At 38.8% G+C, this 24,553-nt stretch overlaps 2 protein-coding genes across 4 annotated transcripts; one reads left to right on the top strand and one right to left on the bottom strand.

Moving 5' to 3' along the window:
* Positions 1–1,736: 1,736 nt before the first annotated feature.
* On the top strand, positions 1,737–14,901 carry LOC128606745 (NF-kappa-B inhibitor delta). The gene is made up of 12 exons (XM_053623126.1): positions 1,737–2,173; positions 2,787–2,923; positions 3,051–3,075; positions 3,198–3,445; positions 4,545–4,795; positions 5,344–5,449; positions 6,458–6,604; positions 9,033–9,084; positions 9,206–9,381; positions 9,731–9,847; positions 10,121–10,285; positions 12,094–14,901. Exons 1-12 carry the CDS (start codon positions 2,107–2,109, stop codon positions 12,160–12,162), a joined length of 1,560 nt encoding a protein of 519 aa, XP_053479101.1. The 5' UTR covers positions 1,737–2,106; the 3' UTR covers positions 12,163–14,901.
* A 256-nt stretch (positions 14,902–15,157) lies between these two features.
* fxyd7 (FXYD domain containing ion transport regulator 7) lies at positions 15,158–23,200 on the bottom strand. Of its 3 annotated transcripts, none has more exons than XM_053623112.1 (5): positions 22,909–23,200; positions 20,001–20,036; positions 16,994–17,068; positions 15,321–15,361; positions 15,158–15,239 (listed from the first exon to the last, which is right to left on the bottom strand). In XM_053623112.1, the coding sequence occupies exons 1-5, from the start codon at positions 22,922–22,924 to the stop codon at positions 15,180–15,182; spliced, it is 228 nt and encodes a 75-aa protein (XP_053479087.1). In that variant the 5' UTR covers positions 22,925–23,200; the 3' UTR covers positions 15,158–15,179. The 3 variants fall into 3 exon arrangements, with proteins under 3 accessions (XP_053479087.1, XP_053479080.1, XP_053479072.1); XM_053623105.1 differs by lacking the exon at positions 22,909–23,200 and adding an exon at positions 16,046–16,076 and having other exon boundaries at positions 20,001–20,153; XM_053623097.1 differs by lacking the exon at positions 22,909–23,200 and having other exon boundaries at positions 20,001–20,153.
* Positions 23,201–24,553: the final 1,353 nt, after the last annotated feature.

Genomic DNA, 24,553 nt, shown 5'->3' with positions numbered 1-24,553 from the left:
GCTTGGAGGATCCCCTGTAGTGAGGGCTATGAAGGTTAATGTTGCGTGAAAGCAGAAACACATTGAAGCCCCTGCTAGGCTATCCCCTCCCTTCCGAGCTTCGTTTTCACTTCTCGTTTAAAATAGGCGTGGGACTCGGGATGATGCTCTGTCTGTTTTGTTGCACATGGTTAACCTACCGTTATCTCAAGAAGCCGAGAGAGAGAGAGAGAGAGAGGGAGAGAGGGGGGGGGAGAGGGGGGGAGAGGTGGTGGTGGTGGGGGGAGAGGTGGTGGTGGTGGGGGGGGGGTGAGAGAGGGGTAGAGAGGGGGACAGAGAGAGAGAGGGAGCGAGGGGGGGAGTGAGAGAGACCAGGTGTGACGGACCATTTCAGGGAAAAGCTCGTGGGTGGAGATGGTGCAGTAACTGACAGTAGTTTGTTGATTTGTATTAACCTATTTGAGCACTATCTGATCGTTGGTAATCGACTGACATACTGGACTGTAGTATGTGAGAGACTAAGAAACTCACCAGATTGTGGTGAGACAGAGACTTGCGGGTGCAGAGGGGACACGCGCGGCGGAATCCCCGCACCGCCTACACGTGTGACTCACTGGTCAGGGATTTCCGTCGTTTGACTACGGAGAGGGCATCCCTACCGCTCGCGCACCCACGCCGACCTCACACTAAAGGGTCAAAGCTACGACGATTAAAGATCATCTTCGGTTAGGCTTAATGTCACCATGCTCTCATTAAACAGTCACTGAGTGAGATTACGTTATAGAGAGTTCTCTTCATCAGCAAACTGAAGGATGTGTGAAGATGATATCTGATAGCTTAATGACATCCATTTATTCTTGGTTGTCCAGGGGTCCAAATGTATACGCTGGTATTTTATATAACTGGGTCAGCTATTGATATCATTAATCACAGATCAACAAAGTATAAGCTGTATACATATAAATAAATGAATAAATAAATGAATAAACCACATCATTTACATGGGGCCATGTTACATCAGTGACACAGTTGACGTGATTTATTTGCCTACTTAAACAGGGATGTCCTTGGTGTTTTGGTAAACCCCTTAATGCAGCTATTTGTTTACTGGCCAAAATACAGGATATGACATCAACTAATAGATGAATATGATTATGACGAATCAGTTAAAAACATGGGTGTCCTGGTGTGTCATGCTCTAAATATAGAACACGTAGAGCTCTTCTTTTCCTATACTATTAGGTTTGGGCAGAGGAGCGTAAACCTGAGTGCGTGAGTTCTTTGTGAGATTGAGCTGATGAAGTGTTTGAAGATTTGAGCTGTTAGGAGTAAAGCGAAACTAAAGTCAGAGGAGAAGAAAATAAAAAAGAAAGCGGCTGATAGGAAAGGGAATTCTCCAAGGCCAGGCACAGTGGAGTTTCCACACTGCTTTAGCTTGCCTCGTCTTCCTCTTTTGAATCCTCTGCCATGAAAGTTGCTCACTTCAGTGGTTTTCATAGAAACTGCTGTTTTTTTCCCCTGTAAGGGGATATGGAAAGCGAAAAGCAATTCATCTCAGCCCATCTCTTTACCCGCGTAGTTAGACAGAGAGGGAAGTGACATCACTGAAGTAATATAGTAAATATACAATTATGTAACTTAAAATGCTGTTGTACTGGTGAATGGGTCTTTCCTTAAACAATGAAACATCTCGAAAAAGTCTCTGCGGAGGAGACGTTCAGTCTGTGAATAGATCAAATGTCAAAAACTAGCATTTTGGTACAGAATTTGCTTCTTAAAATCCAGAAATATGTTGGCAGTAATACATCAAGCATTGCCAAACATAGTGCTAAGTGTGAGACATGGTAACAGAAACTACTGAGGCCCCATACGTCACTAAGGCAGGAAGATGTGGTTGGCCATGCAGCGTAACGGAGCAAAGGAAACAGAAAAATGCTTTGTGACATTCGCCACGGCTTTCTGTCGAGGAGAACAGGTTCGACATGACCTCACCACCTCTTTTCCTAATGGAATACGTTCCTCATGGTTTTTGTGACGAGAACGAAACACCTCTGATGGAAATTTCAGACTTATCTCACGTTTATGGGGTTGAGATTTTGAAGAAATGTTCCTCCATGTCTGTCGCTAATGACCACTGGAAACCCTCCGATATTTGCATTAGTCTTTTTTTCTTCTCTTTTGCTTTTTTCCTTTGGTGAGTAACCAAGGGAAATGACTTTTTTTTTTTTTTAAGCACGCAAACATAACAACAGGGTAAAAAAAAAAGATTGCAATAGGGGAAGCACAAGGCTGAGACAAACTGCTCTTTAAAAACAAAAACAAGATGTCACATGGAAGACTTTAGTCTTTTAATGTCTAGAAATGTTGAATAACTAATCAGAATTGATGACTAGATAGAAGTTGTCGTTGTAGACGAAATCACTACGTGGGATTATAGAGCTGTTTGACGTTTATACAGAGAGTCAAACGTTCGCCGTTTATGTACAGCCTCATGGTTCCTCTTCCTCGTTGCTGTTTTTGATTATGACTTTCAATGCTCTTCTAAATAAAATAAATACATAAATAAACACTTCATTTCGTGACTCTTCCAAGATGCTACAGCTTTTGCTACATTTGATAATTTGATTTTACACACCATTGTAAAAGTGAGCAGCCATAGGAATCGTACTCGTAAATTACATACAAATATTAATTAATGACCTGCTTACTGTCCCACAAGTCAAGTAATGTTTTTATTTTTTTTATTACTAAAAGTCATTTTTGAGTGAAAAGCTATAGCCGTTGCTCACATTTGTGTTGGTCCGCAGCGCCAAAGGAGAAGCCGTGTAACACGCTGCCCACAGTGAAGAAGCTCCTGGAGCAGAAGAGAAAGCGAGAGACATCTTCAGCTCCTCCGATTTGTGCCTCTGCGACCAATAACACTGGTGCTGCTGCGCCGATCCCAGTGAGTACACGCTTACACCTGCTCAGAACACATTTAACGTTCCAGTATGAAGTTTCGTCCATACCTGTGACACTAAGTAATTCCTGACTAACAAAAGTCAATAATAATGCGATCTTTTCCCTATTAGGTGTCAACATCAGATCTCTCTGCCAGTAAGTGATAACCTCTTCATATGCACATCAGGGAATTTCACATGCCCTATGAAATAATTCTGAGAGTAATCCGAGACTCGCAGATTGATGCCTGCTGTTAAAAGAGTCTCTTTTCCCTACAGGTGCAAACAGCAGCTACTCAGACATGGCAGCGATGAGATATGACCGGTTGGAGGTAGCCATGCAGCCGCACTCCTCTTCTTTTCAGGAGTGCAGCCCCTTCTCCTGTCTGACTTATGCAACAGACTCTCCATGTCCTCTCAGCTACACACCTGGTCCAGTCTATAGTTTATCTGCAGAACCTCAGCTTTCCAGCTATAATCCTCTTTCACTGCAGGACTGTCCGACTGCACAGATTCCACAGCATTTTGTAAGAGTCTCCGAGCACTCAAGCTGTTTATATCTTAGTTTTGCACAGTATCTACACTCATCGTGCACTTTAATATGAACACCTGTACAGCTGCACATTGATGCGGTTATCCAAGCAGCCAATCATGTGGCAGCAGCACAATGTATAAATTCATGCAGATACAGGTCAAAAACTTTAGTTAATGTTCACGTCAAACATCAGAATGAAGCAAAAAAGTGGGATCTCTGTGAGTTTAACTGGTTGGTGGTGTCAGATGGGGTGTTTTGAGTATTTCAGAAACTGTTGCTCTCCTGGGATTTTCACATACAACAGTCTGTAGAGTTTACAGAGAATGGTGCCAAATAAACAAAAAACATTGAGTGATCAACAGTTCTGTGAATGGAAATGCCTTATGATTAGAAATTATTAGTTCAAGTTTCCAGGAAGGATAGAGTAACTCATAAATGTTTACAACCGTGGTGAGCAGAAAAGCTTCTCAGAATGCAGAAACATTGAACCTTGAGGTGGCAGTTGAAGATTAGACTTGGTATTTTTCCAGTCTTCCAGTCTTCCAATTTTGTTATCTGTGCCCATGATGGCTTCAGATTCCTGTTCTCGGCTGACAGGAGTGGAACCTGGTGTGGTCTTCTACTTTTGTAGCCCATCCACCTCAAGGTTCAATGTTTTGTGCATGCTGAGATGCTGTTCTGCTCACCACGGTTGTATAGGCTGATTATATGAGTTACTTTCTATTTTCCTCTGACCTGTTGATGTTTTTTTGCACCATGCTGTGTAAACTCTAGAGACTGTTTTGTGTGAAAATCCCAGGAGATCAGCAATATCTGAAAAACTCTGGCACCGACAACAATGCCAAGTCACAGTGATCACACTTTTTCCCCATTCTGTTGTTTGATGTGTACATTAACTGAAGCTCTTGACCTGCATCTGCATGATTTTATGTATTGTGCTACTGCCACATGATTGGATAACTTGGTATATGTGGTACAAATATTCATAAGAACCATTTAGTATCATTTAGTATACTAAATTCTGCATAAACGTAATGTTGAATTAATATAGCAGTATGACAAATTTTTAAGTGGTGTCTATTTTTTTTCAGCAGCCCAGTACAGAGTGTCCCGTGATCTCAGCCATGCCTAGTTCCAGCATTGACCTCAGGACTCAGAGTATAAGTGTTCCAAGCTCTGGTTACGTGTGGCCCTCTGGGTCCAGAGCTCAGGCATCCACAGTCCCCTGCAGTCTGTCAGTTAGGCCCCAGATGGACATGAACATGGCTAAGCTTGAGGAGGCACGGCTCGTCCTCCAGGCCATGGATTGCAGAACCACATGGAAGGATGATGATGGAGACACGTGAGTGAGGGAAACAGAGTGGAGGGATATTTTTCCGTTTTATTATTTTATTTTTTTCATGTACAGAATGACTGTAGGAGTGCATCACTTAGTAGTGTCCCTTGTTTTGATATTTCCCTCCTTAAAATTAAATGATGAGCAAAGTATCAAGATTTTAATGAGTAAAACCTGGTTGTGTTCACAGTGCAGTGTGTGATCTTTCAGAAGCTATATGGTTCGATATGCTGTCCACTGACTGCTATTGTACAACATGATTTGTAACATAATCCCATTTGTAAATTGTAACATAATCCCTATAATTGGCATGAGCAGCATGGATCTCTCTGCCAGTGAAACTGTAAAATCTACATTTCTAATCATAAATTAATATTGATGAATGAATCAGTCATTTTTTTTGGCACATGACATTTGTCATTGTTTTATTTTGATATCAAAACCAATGCCATAGTGTCATTGGGTTATGGCGTGTGTTCTGCCTCTAACACAATCATAGCGAGAGTTTATTTGGCTAAAGAAACAATAACAGCATTGTTTTGTGCCTCATTTAGAATTCTGCACATATACACTGCTAAGGGCCAAAGGGAATATGCCTTTGCTGCAGCTGAGAAACTGCAGGAGCTTGGCTCATTGGACACAAAGGAGCACAGGGGAAAGGTAAGTTACAAAAATTGGGCTCATTTATCAATCTTTTAGTAAAGTTGTGTGTAAATGTTTGCATAAGCGAAACAGAACAAAAAAATTACCGCCCGATTTACAAACGTTTAGGAAATTAAAATGTTCTTTGTATTCACGTATGTTGCTAAATGTTGCAATCACCTGTAAATTACTAGGCATGTGCACAGCACAGCTGATTTGCATTTAGTGCCACCCACAAAACTCCGTAAGTGAAGTGGGAGTAATTTTGACTCACGTCTACGAGAATAAAATGGTATTATTTAGAAGCATAATCAGCAGAGTTACAGCACTTGAAAAGGCCAAATTATGTGCTAACTCTTCCAGTAATAGCAATTCTGCCATTTGCACCACCTTGGCTTACGCCTACCATATGCGTAGATATGCATAGATTATATGGCAGCATTTCTTCTTAATTGAATGACTAGTCTTATATTGTCTTAAAATGTATCTGGGTTGGCTCGCTGTCTTTTTTTAATATTTAATATTTCCGTAATGCCATTAATATGAAACAGGTTTAAAAAAACAACAAAAAAAACTAATATGTGTGTGTGATTGAAATAAATAAGCAACTTAAACTCAAAAGCATAATCCATATATTAAAATGTATATCATTGCTAATTATTTGATTTCAAGCTGATCAGTGCAGTTTTAAATTAGTTAGTCTTCTTCTAGTGTAAATTTAAACATACCCAGGAGCACAAGTGGGATACAAACATTTTTCTGAACAAATACCACATTTCTTATGTAAATACTCTCACAAACTGAAGATAAAGAGGTCTGGCTCGATAAATTAAGGCTCAATATGTGCACAAAATGTTTATTCTCAATGCTTTATTTTTTATTGCATTCAGAGGCACACTTATTTGATTGTAAAAGCCAGTTTTTGTCTTGATAACTGCAGATGGTCCACATATCTTTAGCACATGTTGGTTATTTTTGCTGGTTGCTTTGCGCAGTGTATTCATTCTTAGTACTGTTGTATCCCAGACTGCATTGCTGGTAGCAGTGGCGGCCAATCAGCCAGAGATTGTGCAAGACCTGCTCTCTCTGGGCGCTGATATCAGCATCTGTGACATCAAAGGTCAAACCGCACTGCACCTAGCAGCCACATATGGCTTTCCACAGGTCATGAAGGTGAGCTCACATTCTGAAAACAGTAGTATATGAAGTAGTATCTAGCTGCAGTCCCTATAATTATTAACCACCTAATAGTAAAAATAAAAAACATCAATTCAACATCAAACATTCAGCATCCAACATTCGCCATGCAACATTCCACATCCAACACTCACCATCCAACATTCGCCATGCAACATTCAGCATCCAACATCCAACATCCAACATTAAACATTCAACATCCAACATTAAACATTCAACATCCAACATTCAACATCCAACATTAAACATTCAACATCCAATGTTAAACATTCACCATCCAACATCCAGCATCCAACATTCACCATCCAACATCCAACATTCACCATCCATCATTAAACATTCACCATCCAACATTAAACATTCACCATCCAACATTCACCATCCAACATTAAACATTCACCAACCAACATTCAGCATCCAACATTAAACATTCACCATCCAACATTCAACAACCAACATTCAGCATCCAACATTAAACATTCAACAGCCAACATTCAACATTCAACAGCCAACATTCAGCATCCAACATTAAACATTCAACAGCCAACATTCAACATTCAACAACCAACATTCAGCATCCAACACTCACCATCCAACAACCAACATCCAACATTAAACATTCAACAACCAACATTCAGCATCCAACATTCACCATCCAAAATCCAACATTAAACATTCAACATTCAACAACCAACATTCACCATCCAACATCCAACATTCACCATCCAACATCCAACATTCAGCATCCAACATTCAACATCCAACACCAACATTGACCATACAACATCCAACATCCAACATTAAACATTAAACATCCAAAATTAAACATTCAACATCCAATTTTCACCATTCAGCATTCAACATCCATCATCCATCATCCAACATCCAACATTCAACAGCCAACATTCAGCATCCAACATTCACCATCCAACAACCAACATCCAACATTAAACATTCACCATCCAACAACCAACATCCAACATTAAACATTCAACAACCAACATCCAACATTAAACATTCACCATCCAACAACCAACATCCAACATTAAACATTCAACATTCAACAACCAACATCCAACATTAAACATTCAACATTCAACAACCAACATCCAACATTAAACATTCAACATCAAACATTCAGCATCCAACGTTCAGCATCCAACATTAAATATTCACCATCCAACAACCAACATCCAACATTAAACATTCAACATCAAACTTTCAGCATCCAATGTTCAGCGTCCAACATTAAACATTCACCATCCAACAACCAACATCCAACATTAAACATTCAACATTCAACAACCAACATCCAACATTAAACATTCAACATTCAACAACCAACATCCAACATTAAACATTCAACATCAAACATTCAGCATCCAACGTTCAGCATCCAACATTAAATATTCACCATCCAACAACCAACATCCAACATTAAACATTCAACATCAAACATTCAGCATCCAACGTTCAGCATCCAACATTAAATATTCAACATCCAATTTTCACCATACAACATTCAACATCCAACATTAAACATTCAACACTCAACATCCAATTTTCACCATACAACATTCAACATCCAACATTAAACATTCAACACTCAACATCCAATTTTCACCATACAACATTCAACATCCAACATTAAACATTCAACATTCAACAGCTGTCAACATGACCATCTATTAACATCACACAATATATTTTTCGTGAAGCAGTATTAAAAACACAGTTTTACTAAACCATTATTTTACCAAACTCCTGAAACTGTCCTGTATTACTACAAATGAATCATGAATAAAACATTGTTTTGAGAAGGAATACACCACATTAATATGGGAACACAGCACAGTGCTTGCTAAGAAAGCCTGGTGGTGGGTTGGGTATTTCCATGACAATGATTTTGTGGTCAGTTCTTATATGATTTGGATGTCACTAAATGATTTACTTCAATGTATGTTAGATATAATTAATACAGGTAAAATGCCCAATATTAAATGCACATAATCTACCCTCAGCTGAAGTTAATAATAATCCATTTCCATAGTTTCCTGTTTTAAGTGACAGCACAACATATCTCATCAGCAATTCACTACACAAGTTGATGTTGATTAATGTTAGTTAGGTGGTTGTGTGTTTAGCTAACCTTAGTGTTTTGCAGTTAGCAGTTAGTTCACGGGCTGTATATAATATCGATAATTAAGATTACAACATGTGTAATTTATCCCATCAACAAACCTTTATAATTTTTCACTCCACTTTTCCTGCTTGTTCAAACTTACACTGCACTCAGACCTTTGCTCATCATGGCACATGGTCTGCATGGTTGCAGCTAGTCAATAGATGTCACTCCACATTTCAACAAAAAAAAGCATTGATGTCTAAATGTCACAATTCACAGGTTATCCTCTCTATGGAACACGGCATGGATCTAGAGACTCGCAATTTTGAAGGTAAAACATTTCAGTTGATCATGTATATTGTAGTTAAATAACAGGGATGCTAAAAGTAGGCAAGGGCTCAAAAAGGAAATAAGCTTCTATCTAATTCTCCTTCTCTCTCTCACCCTGAAAGGTCTAACCCCATTGCACTGTGCAGTGATTTCTCACAATGCCACAATGAAGGCTCTTGCTTCCACCTCCTCTTCATCTTCTGTCTGGTTACCTGATGGCAATCTGCAATCTCAAGCTGAAAACAAACTCATTTGCCTGCAGCTGCTAATGGAAGCAGGCGCTTCCCCACTCAGCCAGGTGAAATTTTTGCACCAGCCACAATTCTCTCATGCTTTATAGGTCAACCGAAAACCACTGTATGATCTGAAAATGTTACTTATCCAAGATATACATTATCTAGTCCTGATTGAGTAAAATGTCTTCTGCTGTAGCTCCATTGATTGGACCGCATGCACGCATGCAATTCAAGGCAGTTTATTCAGATCGTATGCAGGAAACGCAGAAATTCTTTGGCCGTGTAACATGTTCAGATTCCTGTTGACATAAGACTGAAAGTGAAAGCTCGCTGTCTATATTGGCAGTTTGATTATGAGTTAGGTCACACACTTGCTTTGGTTTCACAATGGTACATTTTGTACTTTCTTAGGAAATCAAAAGTAATAAGACTGTACTCCACCTGGCTGTGAAGGAGGGAAATATCCAATTGGTTCATTTTTTCCTGAATCTCCAGCTGCCCAACATACAGGCCTTTATCAATATGAAGGTAACACATGCAGAGACTTCACTTCCTGCTTGGAGTATTATACATCTTTCTACATATATTATTAATACCAACAAATTTCTTAACTTCTATCATATATGTTCATGATCTTATCTTGACTCAGTATGGCTGTTTGACATCTATTGCTCATTAGCAAATAGTACATAGTGTTAAATTACAGTGTTTTGTAACAGAGGGAAGCCTGTTATTAGGCTTTGTTTAGTGAATAGTATCTTGTTATGTTAATATTTTTCATGCTTATTCATGTTTTCTCAGGCCCATGGACACACAGCCTTGCACATGGCAGCAGGGTTACATGGAAGCCCAGATCAGGAGGAGCTGATCAGACTGCTGCTCAGCAGAGGAGCTGATCCGAGTATCCGCAATCTGGAGAATGACCAGCCCGTGCATCTGCTGCAAAGTGGAGAACAAGGAGAGAAGGTGAGAACAGAATCTAGCTTGCTCCTGTTGTTATGATGATGATAATAATAATAAGCTCTCTTGACATTTTGAGAAGGGTTGGAATGTATAATTACAGTTTTCCTATATTTTGCCTAGTATTTTTTCTTTAAAGCCTCAGTCAACATGATCTCAAAATGTAATACTAAAGATCTGGCATTAAATAAACATTTACCAAAGGGTAGTTGGAAGAAGTATATATATTATTTCTGGCACAGCAGAAAAGTGTTCCGTCCTATCGTCTGGAGATCGCGAGTTCAAATCCCTGACGGTGACACAACAAAATTGGCCATGCTCTCAGGGTGGGAAGGATGACATATGCTCTCTCATCCCTATCAATCATAGAGGCACTAGCCAATCATGGCCATCTATGAGCTCATGCATGTGAATTGGGATGGATAGAGTTTGGTTTGGAATTGCCCAAGACTAAATAAAAGAGAAAAATCAGGGGGGGGGGGGGAGTTTAAAGCTACAAAAAGTCACAAAGCTACTATATATACCTTACATATTCTCCTGGTTTAATAAAATACATTAAATTAGCTTTACTGTCCTCTCATTGAACTGCTCCCTGTTACCTGGCAATGAGCGGCTAATTAATCATTCAGGACCGTGTTTTTCATGAGTGAAGTTTGTCAAGATCAGCTTAGATTGCATTTTCCCATTTACAGTGCCATAAGTGTTTATCTGACAAAAAAAAAAGAAAAACACTGACAAAAACTGGAGTCTTGGATTTTCATCGCACACATGTGTAATGAATGAGTATTATAAAAATGTGTTAATTAGATATAGAGACGTTTTAAAGTAGTAACTGAAGATTGAACTGATTATTTCAATTGTAGTGCAGTCATGTTACTAATTCTCATTTGCTCTAATCTACTCACCATTACCACACAAACTACTGCACTAAAACGTGGTATATATATATATATATATATATATATATATATATATATATATATATATATATACACACACACACATAAATAAATCAGCTAGATAAAATTTTTCTCACACTTGGTTACAACAAAGCCGAGCAAGTAGGAAAGTAGTCAGTTCAGTTTCTGTGGTTGGGCTAAAATGTTAATTACGTTATATGTGTAGATGTGACTCACCGCAATATATAGCCCCACTCAGCATGAACCAGCTGGAAGAAAATGTCAGAAAAAAAACAGAAGTAATACAGGATTCTCTTAAATGAAAATAGTAATGCTGATCCTTTTGCAATCAGTGGTCAATTCACCACAGAAGCTATATTTAACAGTGAGAAGATGGGGGCTTTATAAAGTGCATTACTCTCATTTAAAACCTTTTTTTTATGACATTGGTATCTATATACAGAAAGGTGACAAATTGAAGGTAGAAAACAGGAATTATGCTGTCATGATTTGAGTCACTGATTAGTCACTTTTATTCTCTGCTTTTATTCTCTGCTTTCAAAATTGAAAAATTGGTTCAATTTTTTCAATGAGTATGAAAATGTTGTAAATAATACACTATGGCCATTACAGAATCTATGGTTTGACTTGACGCCACTTTGAAGCTGATCTGCTGGTTTGTAGTTGCCCAACAACATTACTAAGGCACTTTGGCATGGTTATTTTGGTTTGTCCTTTAATTTGTCATCTGTCTGTATATTTTTCTAATATAGTGCGTATCACTGCTTTTTTGAGTCTGTGAAACATTTAATATACTGTATGGTGTGTCCTTTGGATGGTTAAAATTGTGATTGTAAATAATGTGTTCATATAAAGCAGCCTACTGATACAGCTCTTTTATCTTTAAACACTCAGCTCAAGCTCATCTTAAAGAAGAGAAATGCCTCTAGGCGGCGTATCACATCCATACAGGACCAAGAGTGACCAGGACTGCTTTCCAGTCCCAATATGTCTCCCTTTACTTGTCATAGGGACTTCTCATAGGCCTGCATTCACTCAAGGAAAATTAGAGCAGAAACGTATAAGAATAATAATAATAATTAAAAAAAGAATTATTTAATCAACTTGTAGTCATAACAAATGATAAAGAACCTTTATATAATCTTCTGAAAATGTGCTTCGAAATTCTGTCTTCTATTCCTTGACTGAATTCAGATCTTGACTTTATAATGGATTTTATCTGCAGATGTGGCCATTGAAAATGCGCGTCAAAGGAAAAGGCATCCTGTATGAAATTAAAATGATGCCAAAAAACGATTTGTATGCGCGGGGTAAGATATGTGAAAGTGCACATCAGATTGCAAGCGTCAATTAAATTTGTGTGGATGAGATAAAAAAAAGAGTTGCAGCATTTCACTTCACGTGTAATTCATGTGTTTTGAAACTGCAGCTTCGCGTTAACTCGAAATAAATATGATCTGTGTTCTTCTGACCTTCAATTTTCCGCACGTGTTTTTTTCCCCTCTGAAACACGGCCAAAAACAGTGCAAGCCTGTGAACAGCGATAGGCAAGCGAAAGCAATGGTGTCAAGAACTGCAAAACGGATCGACCGCGTAGAACCAATCTGTATGTGTCGAAAATAAATTGCAAAATGACGTGCAAAACTGTCTAAGTGACTTTTTGCGTACGTATAGGGAAAATATTTAAGGTCTGAAATAACCAGATATTTACTATTCTGGCTTTCTTTTAGCTGCGGTTACAGTTTTGACCCGATTTTCTCACTCATTATAGTTTTGCAAGCCTGAGCGCGAAGTTGACTCGTTAACTCTCGATTTACTCTTATCCGATTGGTTCAATAAACACGCCAGGCGCGAGAAGACATCTTTATTATAGGAACTCAAAAGTTGGTCCAAACTGAGCTACTCAGAAGAACTTGGACCTGCGTGACCCGCTGGGTATCACGGTGCAAACCACTAAAAAGCACAGCACGGACCAATTGACGTGCAACCCACTGGACGTCGCGGCGTGGGCGGGTTGTATGAAGCACAACAAATTTAAATTCTACAAAGCGCGCCTTCAGGATGCCGCATGATCACCTGTGATGAATCACGTGAAACCGCATGAACAAAACATGCATTCTTAAAGGCCACATCTGTATAGTATCCTCTTGTAGGGGATTTCAGAGTTCACTTCAATGTATTATTGCAGAGTGTTGTTTGCTTACTGACACATTTCATTTCACTGGTCTTTCTTGTAAAAGATACTCATGAAAATGTGATTTCTGTGAAATCATCTGTTGGGGTTCAAGTCGAATTTCCCACGGTTTTTATCAACCATATTGGTTTAGAGTTTTCTCAGTACACTACACTGCATCAGTGTCATCTTACCCTGCTAAAAAACCGTCTATTTATTCTTTTTGTACTTATGTTTTACATGTATTTGTTAAAGTATTTGACTCAGGGATAAATTATTTACACGCAGAAGCTCTGTGTGTTCGGTAACTTTTTTACGGTTGACCGAGAAGGTGGGTAGAGCTCATAAGTTATAGCCTGAATGTGAGTGTGTTTTGATGAGTCATTACAGGGGGTGAAAATGTCACCCTTTTTTTTTTTAAGTTGACCTCAGAACGGCAATCATCTCTCCAGTTCAGTCTGGTAATGGTGTCAATTACATCAACTGTATCACTAGATTATAATTTGACGATATAATAATATATAATGAAGATATAATGATTTATCTGTTGAATTTGGTAAAGACGTGAGAATTAGAAGCGACTCTATTGCTAAGTGAAAAAGACAAAGTGGAGGAATGGCTAAGGGGATTATCTCATGTGAATCACTGGGTTTCTGGGACTGGAGTTCCTTGTAATTCAAATAAGGGGGGGAAAACATTATACTGTCACTTCCTTGCAAGACAGAGTGAAATGATTCTTAATTTATCAGAATTGTTTGAGTGTTTCAAGGAAACAGAAGCCAAACATTGTCTACTTGTTCTAAACCTTTTTCTTCGAATAATTGCTTAATATTGAATATAAGACATCAACACTGCAATTAAACAACAAACTTCCTGTTTGAACGTAATAAACTGACTCAATGAATTGTTTCAAGCTTCAGCAATGGCATTAAAATTTGCTATTAAAATTGTGGTTTGTTTATGTGTGTTTGATACTGTTTATTTGATGAAGGTACACAGTGACATTTGGATTACACTTATGGACGCAGTGAGACACTGAAAGTGCTGGTTGATGATTCAGAATCTTTTAATAAGCTGTGTCTTACCATTTTGTATTTTTTTTTATTTCGTTTACATAATGTTTAGAAACCAAATGTAATCAGGTTTACAAAATTTCTTTTGCTTTACTATTTGACATGCTATTATTTTATTTTATTTTTTTATTTTATTTTTTTTTACATGCTAATCATAAATATCAGAATACAAGCATTTACATTCTATAGTAGAAGCATTGTGGTAAAGGTTGCCAGGAATTTTTTTTTTTCTGCATAGTCATATATTTGTGTATGATCATATCATGGTCAACTCCCAAATGACACTGTTAGTATGCCAAAGCTATGACCTTTTAAAAATGCTGGTATGTTATACAGAACTAGGATAGAGTCATGCTGCTAAACTGGAGGTGGTGAAACACATGAGAACAGGACAGGAAGAGCGAGTGAACAAGACAAACATAAGCTGAAATGCTATCAATGTTATGGCAAATCTCGTAGACTAGTGCTGAAATCCCATTTTTAGATTTGTAATAAAAATGTGATCCCTCAAACATCCTTTACACTAAATCAACAGTTATGTTTGTGCGCATAATAGCCAATCAGTGGTGAGTATTAAGTATTAAATTATGAACATTAGTATGTAATAACCTGCCAAAAAAAAAAGTGCTGAATAAACTTTGACAGATATGATATAGGAGTTTTACAAAGAAAGAAGTAGGAAGCCTCCAAATCCAGTGTAAATTAAAAAGGCGACTGATCCCATGCAGCTCTCCTCACATTCTTAGGAGCATCCTTGGGCATAGATTGCAGTCTCTATACTGACTGAGCAGGTACTGAAAAGAGAAACAAATATGAATAAGGAAATTATGACCAAGTAAAACAACACTACAAAAGTTTGGGCATTGAGACCTTACCTTCTGTTTTGGGGGGTTGAGGCTGTTCCACAGGACTTGAACTGGAAGAGAAAAGTCAGAGCAGAAGTTACCATGCTCTCATAGACAAACAGCGAAACTTACTAATGCACTCACAAAACTTCAGTCAGCGAGCATGCACAGTCAGGAAAAATCTTTAAAAACCCAGCACAGGACCTGTCGGGTAGTGCAAATTATCTTCTAGATTATTATTAGTACCACAGTGTACTGCAAAAAAAGTTACAACGCGGTCAATATGAATTAATCAGGGAACAATTAAAAGCAGTTGTCAGGCACTGAGATTACAACATGCACTGCGTTTCAGCATTAAACATACACACTGTCTATCCAGATAAACATTACTCAAACACCACAAGTGATCAGAGATACTGTATAGAAGAAGTGCAAGCCTGTTTCTATAAAGTGTTCTCTCGAATTCACCACCAGAGACTGGGGATATTTGTTCTACTCCACTGTTGCCATTACAGTGATTATCCCTGACTTTTCAGAGGCGATACACTTCTAACAGGTTTACTATGGTTCTTTTCATGGATAGGCAGTGTTTCTGGACAAAGAGAAACTCTCAGCAAGCCTTTAACCCAGGGGCTGCATTTGAGCGAAGAGTCTTCTGGGTGAAGGTCTTTTTCTTTCGTTACGTCTCCTCATCTTTATTTCCAAGTCATTCCACATGCATAGAGCAGGCTTTCCACTCGTGTGCAAAGTCTTACTTGGAGGACTTTGAACATTTGAATTTTTTACCTAATAAGAGACAAAAAAAAAAATAGATTAAAATATAGATAGATAAAAATATGAATTGCTGAAAGGAAGGATGGTGGAGGATGTTTCTTTAATTTATATTTAATAAGTAAGTAATAATACACGAAGCAGAGCTTGATTAACACAAATATTGTGTTCCTCTTATACTACAGCACTTATATTTCTTATTACAGAAGGAAGTTACTTTTTTATTCATTTATTGTTATATTTTACATTGCGTAACGTCCATAAAACAAGTTCGTTATTGTGATCACTTCCATTATAGCAGCTAAAAGCAATCATTCCCTCATTTCTCTCTCTTGAAGTTATGAAGACAATAGTAAAAGTAGCTTGGTCATATTACAGTGAAATCAGTAGAGTGCAAAGTCATCTGTCTGAGTGCAAGAATCTCCCATTAAGGTCTTTAAAATAACCCATATAAACAGATTTTTGCAGGTTTGTTAGAGAGACGTTTCATGTTATAAAATAAGTTTCAATAGTATTGTTCCAAATATAGGGTTTAAAATGGGATATGGGTTAATAAAACATAGGTTAATGGTTGTTGGCTGTTTGTATATGGAAACTTGAAAGTACAGGCCTATTAATGATCTTTTTACTTGCTTTAAGCATAAGTTTATTCGCTTAATTGTTTTTAATCATGATTGACTGCTCCCTCAGCTAATTCTACGCCATTAACTAGGATATTGTGAGCTGTATATATAAGAAACTGGAGTGAAAACTCACAAATGAGAAAAGCTGTACAATATAAAATGTCTTGCAATTCCTAGCTGTATTTGTACCACTACTAGTGCAGCTCTATACTTGTATCAAAGTCCTTCATTCGTCAAGTCAGTTTTGGCAAAAGCCTCTGCTAAATGCATAAAGGTAAATATGAATGCGATCTCAGCTGATCAACTTACTCAGGGCTATGAGGATTCCAGATACAAACATTACCACAGCGAGAATAACCCCGGTGGTTCGCAGCGTCTCATAATCTATGTGAAAAATGAAAAGTGTGATAGTCAAGTTAGTCCCATGAATTGAAGTGAATATGCAATGAATGTGGCACACAGCAATATGCCTCAGTGCTGAGTTCCGGTCAGGGAACTCAGGGCACAAGGTAGGGGACACCCTAGACAGGGTACCAACCCATCGCAGGGCACAATCGCACACTCACTCACACACTATGAACAATTTCAAAATGCCTAAAATTCAGCTTACAATGCATGTCTTTGGACTTGGGGAGGAAACCCCTGACGCATGGGGAGAGCATGCAATCTCCACGTACACAGAGTGGAGACAGGATTCAAACCCCCAACCGCGGAGGTGTGAGGCAAACGTGCTAACCGCTAAGCCATCGTACACCGCCCCTTTATTAATGTATAGTTATTGTAAGTTATTATTGTGTATATACACACAGTGATATGAAGAAGTATTTGCCCTATCCTGATTTCTACTGTTTTTGTGTATAGCTCATATTAAATAATTTTAGATCTTCAAACGAAACACAACATAAAACAAAGGCAACCTGAGTAAACACACAATACAGTTTTTTAAGAAAAAAAAAAAGAAAAAAAAAAAAAAAAAAAAAAAGAGTTATCTAACACCTACTGAAAGACTAATTGCCCCCTTGAATGTAAATTCTGGTTGTGCCGCCTTTAGCGGCAATAACTGCAACCAAACACTTTTGATAACTGGAGATCAGTCTTTCACTTACTTCTAGGACTAGGACTTACTCGTATGCTTTGGATCATTGTCTTTCTGCATAATCCAGTTACGTTTGAATTTCATTTTACGTACTGAAGACCGGATATTCTCCATTAGGATTTTCTGGTAGAGACCAAAATTCATGTTTTCCTCAATTATTGCATGTTGCCCAGACCCTGAAGCAGCAAAGCATCCCCACACCATCACACTTCCACCACCATGCTTGACCATAGGCATGATATTCATGAAACAGTTCCACTTTTGACTCATCAGTCCAAAAAACATTCTCCAAAAAGGTTTGAGGATTATCAGTGTGTGTTCTGGCAAAATTTAGACGAGCCTTAATGTTCTTCTGGGTTAGCAGTGGTTTTCACCTCGCCACTCTTCCATAGATGCCATCTTTGCCCAGTGTCTTTCTGATAGTGGAGTCATGAACAGTGACCTTTATCGATGTACGAGAGGCCTGTAGGTCCTTTGATGTTGTCCTTGGCTCTTTTGTGACTTCCTGGATGAGTAGTTGCTGTGCTCTTAGAGGAATTTTGGAAGATTGGCCACTTCTGGGAAGGTTCACTACTGTTTTTCCATTTGGAGATAATGGCTCTCACTGTGGTTCTTTGGAGACCCAGAGCCTTTGAAATAGCTTTGTAACCCTTCCCAAACTTCTGTATTTCAATCACCTTCTTCCTCATCATTTCTGGAATTTCTTTTCAACTTTGGCATAGTGTGTTACTGGGTAAGACCTTTTAACCAACTTCATGCTGTTGAAAAAGTTCTGTTTAAGTGTTGATTTAATTGAACAGGGTTTGCAGTAATCAGGTCTGGTTGTGTCTAGTCCAGCTGAACCCCATTATGAATACAGTTTCATAGATTTTGGGGAATTAGTAACTATGGGGGCAAATACATTGTCACACAGGCCCAGTTGGTATTGGATAACTTTTGCTTCAATGTATAATTATCATTTAAAGATTGTATTTTGTGTATACTCAGGTTGCCTTTGTTTTTTCTAAGATTTTGTTTTCATTTCTGAAACATTTTAGTATGAGATCTACAACCCCAATTCCAAAGAAGTTAGCACGCTGTGTAAAATGTAAATAAAAACAGAATGCAAATCTCATAAATCCATATGTTATTCACAATAGAACACAGAAAACATATCAAATGTTTAAACTGAGTAAATATACCATTTTAAGAAAAAAAAAGGGATTTTGAATCCGATGGCTGCAACACGTCTCCAAAAAGTTTGGACGGCGAAACAAAAGGATGGAAAAGTAAGAGTTACTAAAAAGAAACCACTGGAGGTTAATTGGCAACAGGTCAGTAACATGACTGGGTATAAAAAGAGTACCTTAGAGAGGCAGAGACTAACCCTAAGCCTAACCCTAACCTTAGGCAGAGTCACAGACGTGTTATGGGAATCAAATTCAAAATTATATTTTTTTTCTTAAAATGGTACATTTCCACAGTTTAAACATTTGATATGTTTTCTGTGTTCTATTGTGAATAACAATAGAAAAAGGAGGTCAATAACAAATACGGGCAGAGAGATAAACAGGCTTGGTATAGTCACAAACACGAGGAATGGAGCGTATACTTCGCAAAGAGTGAGTGCATCCATCCATCCATCCTCTATACCACTTATCCTTTTCAGGGTCACGGGGAACCTGGAGCCTATCCCAGGAAGCATCGGGCACAAGGTGGGGTACACCCTGGACAGGGTGCACAATCACATACACATTCATACACTACAGACACTTTAGACACGCCAATCAACCTACCATGCATGTCTTTGGACTGGGGGAGGAAACCGGAGTACCCGGAGGAAACCCCTGCAGCACGGGGAGAACCTGCAAACTCCACACACACAGGGCCACAGTGGATCCCCCAACCCTTTAGGTGTGAGGCGAACGTGCTAACCACTAAGCCACCGTGTGCCCCTAGAGTGAGTGCAATGAAAGTCTTTTCTAAACTGTGGTTGTGACTGTGCTGTGAACTGGATACAGGTGTACGTGATGAGAATGAAGGTGAGAGTGAACACGGCAATGTGTGAGTGTTCTGGGAATTGCAGTCCATGGTGGCCATGTTTGTAGGCTGCCGTGCAGGATGGGAAACGGAATTCATGGCATGAGTAGACCGAACACACAACACTGCAAATATGCGTAACTGGATGATTTTGCTGTGAAGTGTTTTCCATAATCAGTGTTTCTTTACTTCAGTACTTACCATAATCAAAGGCACTCTGGTCCTCCCACAATGACTCTGGGAAGAGAATATAAAATACAAAGAATCTTGACAGTGGTAACATATCAAATGTAAAGTATTCACAACATTGTGTTTTGGGGTGTCATCAGCATCTTGGGGACCCTGGAGCTGTGAGGTGACAATGTGAAACCCCGGTTCAATCCTGAGCTCGGGTTACTGTCAGAATTCTGTTGTATTGCTTTAACGCGAACACAATTCGACATCAAGAAGAGTGCTAGTAGTGCAAATTAGCAACCATTCTCAACTGTATCTAAACTAGTTACAGTATTATATGTGTTGTTGGACAGAGTTTCTGTATTCCTTGCTAGATGGCATTGAAGCCCCAAAACGTAACCCCACATTCCCTATTGGAAAGGAGAATGTTGTCTGAACACCTACATTGTTTAACACCTATGCTGAGCTGCTACTGAATACACTTAATATGGCAATGGCGAGTCCCAGATACACCAACCATATAACACTTTGTAGGTTATAGCCCCCTATATAGCCCGCATTTACTCAGTGTAGCATAATTTAACAGCTCCCTGTACTCTAGTTACTAGTGGATAGGAACCATAATATGATCACCACTTATTATGAGTGTGGTGCTGTTAACTCAAACAAGGGTTCTAATTAAGGGTTCCTGGCTTCTGTTTGGAACCCTTTCTGATAGGGCTCTAGACTGGGCTCCACTAAGGGGACAGCTGAAGAACCCTTAAAGGTTTTACATTTGGGTTTTACAAGTGTCATTGCTGTGCTGAAAATAGTTCGCCAATCAAAAATATCAATTTAACATCAGACCTGTGTTCAGAAAATTGACACTGATAAAAAGCTAAAAGGACAAGATTGCTCATGCGAAAAGTCTTAGACTGTATAGGTGTGCCAAGTGTATACACTGTTTAGAGATCATGTCCCTACTGTGGATCTAATAATCCATTCATCCACTCCCACTTCAGGAACCGCTTTATCCTGGTCAGGTCAGTGGTGCTTATTTACATTTATATCAGCAGATGCCCTTATCCAGTGAGACTGACAGAAGTACTATGTAGTCTCTATCAAATAATATCCTTAAGCTAGTTCGGTAGGTCAGAGACTAAGAATGCCATCAAGATAAAACCCTGTTAGAAGAATGTTAGTAGCGCATGAAAAGGAAAAAACATTTAATCAATCAAGGCATTTTTTAAATAAATGAAATAAGTGCTCATTCAAGTGCGTGGTGAATGGTTAGGTCTTTAGTCTTTGTTTGAAGACAGTTAGTGACTCAGCTGTTCAGGACAGAGAAGAGCTAGTGTGTCAGGGTGTCAGGACAGAGAAGACCTTCATACCTTGGGTTAGCATAGCCAATCCACCTACTCGCATGTTTTTGGGAGGTTGGAGGAAACCCACACTGACACGGCAAGAAACGCTGAACAATAACCTGAGATCAGGAGCTGAGACCATGGAGCTGAGAGGCGGTAACTGTACCACCGGGCGCGGCCAACAAATAATCTATCCATCCATTTTTTGTACTGCATATCCTACACATTGTCGCAGGGAGCCTGGAACCTATCCCAGGGGACTCTGGGCACAAGGCAGGGAACACCCTGGACGGAGTGCCAACCCATCGCAGGGAACAATCGCGCACACACACACACACACACACACACACACACACACACACACACACACATTCACATACTATGGACAATTTAGAGATACCAATCAGACTACAATACATGTCTTCGGACTGGGGGAGGAAACCAGAGTACCCGGAGGAAACCCACAAAGCACGGGGAGAACATGCAAACACTGCACACACAAGGAAGAGCCGGGATTCGAACCCCCCCCCCACCGCCGCCAAACAAATAATCCACCACCCAAAAACATCTGCTTTGAGCTGTGGAGCTCTGATGGTGGCTGACAAAATCTGCATAAACAGCTGGGCTAGTAAGTAAACATAATATGCAGTTGTTCTCTTTTTATCTTTGGAAACTTCAAAAGCAATTTTCAGTGGAATAAAGAAGTCACACTGACAGTGAACAGTAAGAGAAAATTTCCACACAGCAGCTTTTTTTTTTTTTTTTTTTTTTTTTAACGCACCCGAGCAGTTTGGGGTATTGATCGGCTGCAGTGGAGGAGGAGTTTGCGAGCTCAGCGAAATGAGCCCCTAAGTGTGCAGTGTGTCTGCATGGCAGAAACGCGCATGCGCACTGCTGTGCGTTCAGTCTGAATGAGGAGCTTGGAGATTGTCTCCTGGGAGCACCGATATATGAGATGCTCAAGCAGGGTGTGACTGCATTTAATAACATTTTTACACAAATCACTCGTAAATACAGGTAAAGATATATATTAAATACAGATCTTTTTAAATATTGATTATCTGCAGTACTGGCAACATGTCTATGTCTCTTCAAATTGAAGCAGCTGCAACTACAATCAATTAGATGGATTATTTTTTAAAAGAACATGGATGGCAATAGTAGCCTAAAACCATTTAAAATATGCATTGTTAGGCTAATTAAACTTTTCAATGACTCAGTGTGTTATGTCTGAAACAACCTAGAAAATATAGTAATACATTTGCAGCAATTGTACATTAAGCTGCAAAAAAAAAGAAAAAAAAGAAAAAAGAGAAACCACCTCTGTGCAAAACTGACAGGTACTTTGGGATGGTTTTAAAAAGCAGATAAAACATTATTTTATTTTATACATGCATTATACATGTAAATTTGTTTTGTATGCTATTAGTATTTTACTATATAAATGCATAATGCAGTCTAGAAGAATACATGTCTTAACTGTGAGTAATTCATAGAGAATGTCGAGATGCTTTATAAGAAGACAATGAATACACAATAGTCTATAGAATATTCAGTTTTTAAGTTGAAATGCACTTTAAATGTGTACGCACCTGCTGTAGTAGCCATGTCTGCAGTGCTGGAACTGGGCTGGGTTTTTCTCTTTCTCTCTCTTCAGACTGTGTGATGAGGTAAAGCTGTGGTGGGGTGCAACTATTTAATCATATGCTGATTAACTCCACGGTTAAATCCCAAATACCCCCTACTTGACTTATAGGTGCACTACATAGGGTGTAGAAGCCATTATAACCATTATACAAGATGCAGTGCGTTTACATAAGGTGGGCCAAGCCATTTGGAATCCATCCGGTAGTTTCGCAGCGCCCTCTAGCGGCCAAGTCAACCTGCCAGTATTATTGATTTCAAACTTTACTTATTTTTATATAGATATAAGATAATATATATCAGTTATATCAGATATAAGAGCAAATTAGATTACATAAATATTACCTTGCTGAAAAAAAAACATCAGAACCCCTCATAGAACTTGTAATGGTTTTAATGGTTATAATGGGAATTGTATTGGCTTTATTGGAAACTGTAATGGTTCCTGTGGGTCTCTACTGGTAATTTAGTGCCTTCCATTGGTGGCATATTATGTCTAATGAATACCATTCAGGACCAATAATGGTAACGTTAATGGTTTCAATAGTGAGCTGATTGTTAAAGATTTTTTTCCACAAGGTAAAGCTCGTTTATAACAGACTATTTCAAACCGTCCTGTTATTGATAACAAATCCTAATTCACAAATTCACAGATTCACAAATCCTAATGGTAACGATTTGATTGCTATTACTTCATGTATAAATGTGATCACAATAAACTAATATAGGCATAAGTGGATAATAGAATTCTACTAAGATCTACTATTTTTGCCTTAATTCAGTTAAAACATTTAAAATATATATATATAAGTTGAAAGCAAAAATAATTAGGTAATTATGTTGTGTATTAAGGTATGTCACTAAAAGTGACCACACTGCTAACAGCTGAAAACCCATTACCATTTTCAGCCTGCACCATTTCTGCGCATGCGCACTGCTAGCAGGGGGCGGGGATTGGGGACTGGATCGGGTCACTGGCTCAATGGTGTTGAGAGTTGAGGCTAATTCCTACTGCTAAACGGTGCAGCTGTCGTGCTAAAAATGTACAAACCGCCCATTTTTAGGAAGTTCAGAGGGCTGTTCCGTGAAACAGTCTAAAGAAAAACACTTAGGGTTTCTGTATGGTAGACGTTATCATTTATCCAAAACATTAGCAGACTGGTTTAATTGATATGACGCCAGTTCACTGTGGGTAAACAACTCGTTAAACTGAGCCAGGCTTTCCTCATGAATTCCTGTGCGCGTTCACGTTAAACTGAGCCAGGCTTTTCTCATGAAGTCCTGTGCGCGTTCACGTTAAACTGAGCCAGGCTTTCCTCATGAATTCCTGTGCGCGTTCACGTTAAACTGAGCCAGGCTTTCCTCATGAACTCCTGTGCGCGTTCACGTTAAACTGAGCCAGGCTTTCCTCATGAACTCCTGTGCGCGTTCACGTTAAACAGTGGATCTCACACTGGCTCACATGCTTGTTGGAGAATCTGGAGATTGAGTTCACTTTTTACATTTCAATTTACATGAATCCAACACATTACCAGTAGAGACCCAAAAGGACCATTATAGTTTCCATTAAAACCCAATACAACTCCCATTATA

This window comes from Ictalurus furcatus, chromosome 1 (genome assembly GCF_023375685.1).
Source record: "Ictalurus furcatus strain D&B chromosome 1, Billie_1.0, whole genome shotgun sequence".
NCBI lineage: Eukaryota > Metazoa > Chordata > Actinopteri > Siluriformes > Ictaluridae > Ictalurus > Ictalurus furcatus.
This window is presented reverse-complemented; position numbering and strand designations above follow the sequence as displayed.

Bases quoted from the DNA above. Each gene is read 5' to 3' on its own strand.
- LOC128606745 (XM_053623126.1), top strand. From the start codon at position 2,107: ATGACCACTGGAAACCCTCCGATATTTGCATTAGTCTTTTTTTCTTCT. The intron at 3,446-4,544 runs GTAAGAGTCTCC...ATTTTTTTTCAG, and splicing joins CACAGATTCCACAGCATTTT to CAGCCCAGTACAGAGTGTCC. The intron at 9,382-9,730 runs GTGAAATTTTTG...GTACTTTCTTAG, and splicing joins GCGCTTCCCCACTCAGCCAG to GAAATCAAAAGTAATAAGAC.
- fxyd7 (XM_053623097.1), bottom strand. From the start codon at position 20,082: ATGTTACCACTGTCAAGATTCTTTGTATTTTATATTCTCTTCCCAGAG. The intron at 17,069-20,000 runs GTAAGTACTGAA...TTTTTCACATAG, and splicing joins CCAGAGTGCCTTTGATTATG to ATTATGAGACGCTGCGAACC. The intron at 15,240-15,320 runs GTAAGGTCTCAA...TTCTCTTTTCAG, and splicing joins TCAACCCCCCAAAACAGAAG to TACCTGCTCAGTCAGTATAG.